This window comes from Dendropsophus ebraccatus, chromosome 1 (assembly GCF_027789765.1).
Source record: "Dendropsophus ebraccatus isolate aDenEbr1 chromosome 1, aDenEbr1.pat, whole genome shotgun sequence".
NCBI classification, from domain to species: domain Eukaryota; kingdom Metazoa; phylum Chordata; class Amphibia; order Anura; family Hylidae; genus Dendropsophus; species Dendropsophus ebraccatus.
In genome coordinates, this window is record NC_091454.1 from 142,667,494 (window position 1) to 142,671,394 (window position 3,901).

Consider the following 3,901-nt stretch of genomic DNA (forward strand, 5'->3'; position numbering starts at 1 on the left):
AGCAGTCTACGGAATTATAATGGGAGCCTATGAAACTTCTGGCCGGACATTCCATAGGCTCCATTATAGTTCGGTTATGCTTCAGTTACAGCGGAGATAAAGGAGCAGAGCGCGTGCTGTTGAGTGCTTCTGCCCCTTTATTCTAGCGATCGGCAGGGGTTTCGGCACCCGCACCCCACTAATATGCACTGCTGTCATGTTGTTATTGTCAGAAATTTTTACAAATCATTGTTACACTTTAAAGGAGAAGTCCGGCAAAATTTTTTTATTAAAGTATTGTATTGCCCCCCAAAAGTTACACAAATCACCAATATACACTTATTACGGGAAATTCTCTACAAGTAAGCTCATAATTCTGTTCTATTACTGACCTTCGGTATCACAAGTAGTGTGGCTCACAGTTACAGTAACATCACACTTGTGATTCATATGTGTGTATTATAAGAATCAGCTCGCTTACTGTAATAACTGAGTGGTTTTGGCAGCATTCACAATACAGAATGATAGTGCTGATATGGTGGGACAAAGGGTCAGTGAGCTTTGTGAGTAGTGCTGGAGCATACTTGTTCCTCTAACTAATCACAATAAATCCCTGGATCCTTGTCATTAGGATCTCCAGTACGATTTAAATACATTAGCATCTGAATTTCCTCCATCAAAACTAGATGGTTGGCCTTTTATTAAATCCGCAGGTAGCTGCTTAAGGGTGCGTTCACACCTACAGGATCTGCAGCAGATCTGCAGCAGATTTGATGCTGTGTTCAGTTATTTAAATGAAATCTGCTGCAGAAAATCAGCTGCAGATCCTGTAGGTGTGAACGCACCATTAATCACAGATGTAATTCTTTACCTTTACATTGCTCATTGTATGTATTAAGAAATTTTAAGTGTAAGGTGAAAGGTTTTGTAAGTCTGAGTGTATATTAAAGTGTGTGTTTTCCCTCAGAGAGAATGCGAACGTATGAGGTGTTATCACAAAGCTGCGTGGTGTCACAGTGTTTCCTCGTGTCTTTTTCCAGTAGAAGATGTACGCCACCCACTGGCTTCCTATTGGCTGGAGAGGAGCCCAATTCAGCTATAAAAGTAGGTGACGGAGGAGCTGAGCTCAGTCAATGCTCTTAGCTAAACAGCACTGATTTCCTTGCTGGTTGGAGTCGGATCATACAGAGGACTTTTCTAGGTGATGTGAGCAGGATTTCACCACTGCAATAGGTAACTATTCTTTTCATCATAAGCCCTGTCTACATGTCAATGCTTTTTTTCTCATTGAAAAGAATAAAATATCTGCCTAGAATATAAAGTCTATTAAAGCATGTTGTTAATCTATCATTAGTTACATCTGTCAGCTGTGTTTTGCTATGCTGGATCTATAACATCTCACTGTTTTATGCTTTTTTTTTTACAGAATATTTATAAATCAACTGACTGGACTTATGTGGCTTTTGGAGAAGCTGAAGGTACCAGAAATGCAGACACAAATGTGTGGCCTCACACCGAAGGGAGCCCATCCGGACAAGGGCCAACGTCCAGTACCTTGTCCCAATGTTTTAACTCCAGACAGAATTCCTGAATTCTGCATCCCTCCTCTACTATCATCACAGAGGGGTATGAGAATGAAATCTCTTTATAGGTCGGTTCCTGACCTCTCTGGAGCAACCTTTGGAACTGAAGCTTTTAACACACCAGAGACACATATTATTCAGGTGGACAGTGCTGAGGAAGCCCTGGAAGATGAAAGTACTAATGCTGACCCTCAGGCACAAGCAGCCCTTTCCTTGCCACATCTTCCCAAAGCTCAAACTTCCTACGGATTCTGCACCTTACTAGAAAGCCCGAACACCAGAAGGAAAGAATCACTCTTCCACAATGACCCTGCCAGCCTTCCAATATTGCTGCCTAAATCACGCTCAAACACTTCTGCATGGCAACGGGTATCCTCTTGCAGTAGTTTCACAAATTTAAAGCTGAGGTCACTGAGCCGCTCTGGCACCTTGGACAGCGAAACTTCATCTTCTACAGACTCTTCACCTTTTAGTTCTCCTCTGCTTCACAGGTCTCCACCTAGATGTAACTCTTTGCTGAAAGCTATAAGCCAGGACAAGCTTTTCTCCAAAGCACTCAGAAGGAAGGGAAAGTCAGGGCTGTCCAGAAATAATTCCCTCTCAGCTGATGAATGTAGCTCCACAGATAGCAGTCCAAATATAATTCGGAGAGTTTCTGATGGAATGATGGATTCTGTCTTTCCAATGGATCTTTTGTATTCCAGAGGAAGATTTATGGCCGAAAATGCTGTGTTGCTAGAAAATGGAGGTTCACTTCGCTTATCCACAGATTATTGCCCTGAAGCACAGAGGCTGCGTGTCCGGCTCATAAGTGTTGAAGGACTTTACCATCCAGATACTGACCCCAAAACCATCAACTGTTTTGTGACACTCTCCATCGCTCCTGGAAAACAACAGAAGCAGCGAAGTACTGTTATCAGAAGGAGCAGGAACCCCATCTTCAATGAGGACTTTTTCTTTGAGAATGTGTATCAAACAGAACTCCACAACCGCAGTCTTAAAGTCAAGGTCATCAACAAAATGTGCAGCATGAAAAGAGACTGTACTCTCGGACAAACTGAACTCCCTTTGCTTAGTATTCTCTCCCCGTGAGGATAAGCTATTAGCAGGTTGTCCAAGCACTGTGAACTATTCAGTACCAGAACAAATGATGTCTGACTAAAAGAAAACTGCACTGAATTTGTATGTACCATACGGCAGTCCTACTCCACATAGCACAGACATGAGAACTGCAGCTCTGTGTATGTCCTAACATTCTCCATTGGTAGATTAGTAGTTGGCATAGACACAAACCTTTTTGATGGAAGATTATTGCAAAGGTTTCTCACTGACCTAGATATGCCAGTTCTTAACAAAATGTCATCGATTGTAGGCAGCTAAATGCAGTCATTCTGTATGTGTACTATATGTTTTATCACTGCAAGATATATGGCTGCATTATAAATGTGTTACATCAGTCTCAAACCTCTGTAGCAAGTTTGTGGGTAGAGGTGTAATTGCTGTATTATGAGGAGCATGTTTTGCTTGCATGCATAATTTATTTTTTTATAGTTTTTTTGTATTATTTGCTCTTAATACAGTTTTTATATACACATTTATTTACTATGTATTGCTGAGTTTATTTATTGTAATTATGATACTTCCATAGCCTGTCATTTATTTTTTTAAGTGTTAATAAATTATTTAATTTATCAAACATGTGTTATTTAATTGGGCTGTGATAGTACATTACATGTTATTTTTTATTTTAGATTATATAAATTGTTCGCATCCAACAGGGAAGCTATAAACAACACCTTAAGGCTATGTTCACACCGTGAACAACCGGCCGTTCCGTGACCCCATAAGTACCGGCCGGATGATCTGACTGGCCGCAGAGCTCTGATGCGGGCGCATCAGCGCACGCCCGCATCAGAGCTTCCCCCTGCACACTATGGCTCCGGCCACTCGCTTCATAGTGTAAACTGACGGTTTCCTACGGCCGCAATTCATTGAATTGTGGCTGCAGAAAACTGACATGTGAGTTATTTGCAGGGCCGCACGGGATCCCAGCCGGAGCGTATACGATGTGTATACGCTCCAGCCGGGATCCCATTGAAACGAAGACATTGTTCCACCCTGCAAAGACTACGGCCATTGTTGCCATCGGCAACAACGCCCGTAGTTTTACGTAGTGTGAACATAGCCTAAAGGGGTATTCCACTGAAACATTACTTTTGATATATTGCTGCCCATGGTAAGACTATCAATTCCTTCCATACTTGTTACTATCTATTTATTCTCCTTACCCCGTTCTGAGCTGCTGCTTTCTGCTTAAAACACACAATCTGTGTGTAATC

General features: G+C 41.8%; 1 protein-coding gene across 1 annotated transcript; it reads left to right on the plus strand.

Moving 5' to 3' along the window:
* The first annotated feature begins 1,046 nt into the window (after positions 1 to 1,046).
* Positions 1,047 to 3,227, plus strand: LOC138799514 (C2 calcium-dependent domain-containing protein 4C-like). The gene is made up of 2 exons (XM_069980808.1): positions 1,047 to 1,212; positions 1,406 to 3,227. Exon 2 carries the CDS (start codon positions 1,434 to 1,436, stop codon positions 2,652 to 2,654), a length of 1,221 nt encoding a protein of 406 aa, XP_069836909.1. The 5' UTR covers positions 1,047 to 1,212; positions 1,406 to 1,433; the 3' UTR covers positions 2,655 to 3,227.
* Positions 3,228 to 3,901: the final 674 nt, after the last annotated feature.

Bases quoted from the DNA above. Each gene is read 5' to 3' on its own strand.
- LOC138799514 (XM_069980808.1), top strand. From the start codon at position 1,434: ATGTGGCTTTTGGAGAAGCTGAAGGTACCAGAAATGCAGACACAAATG.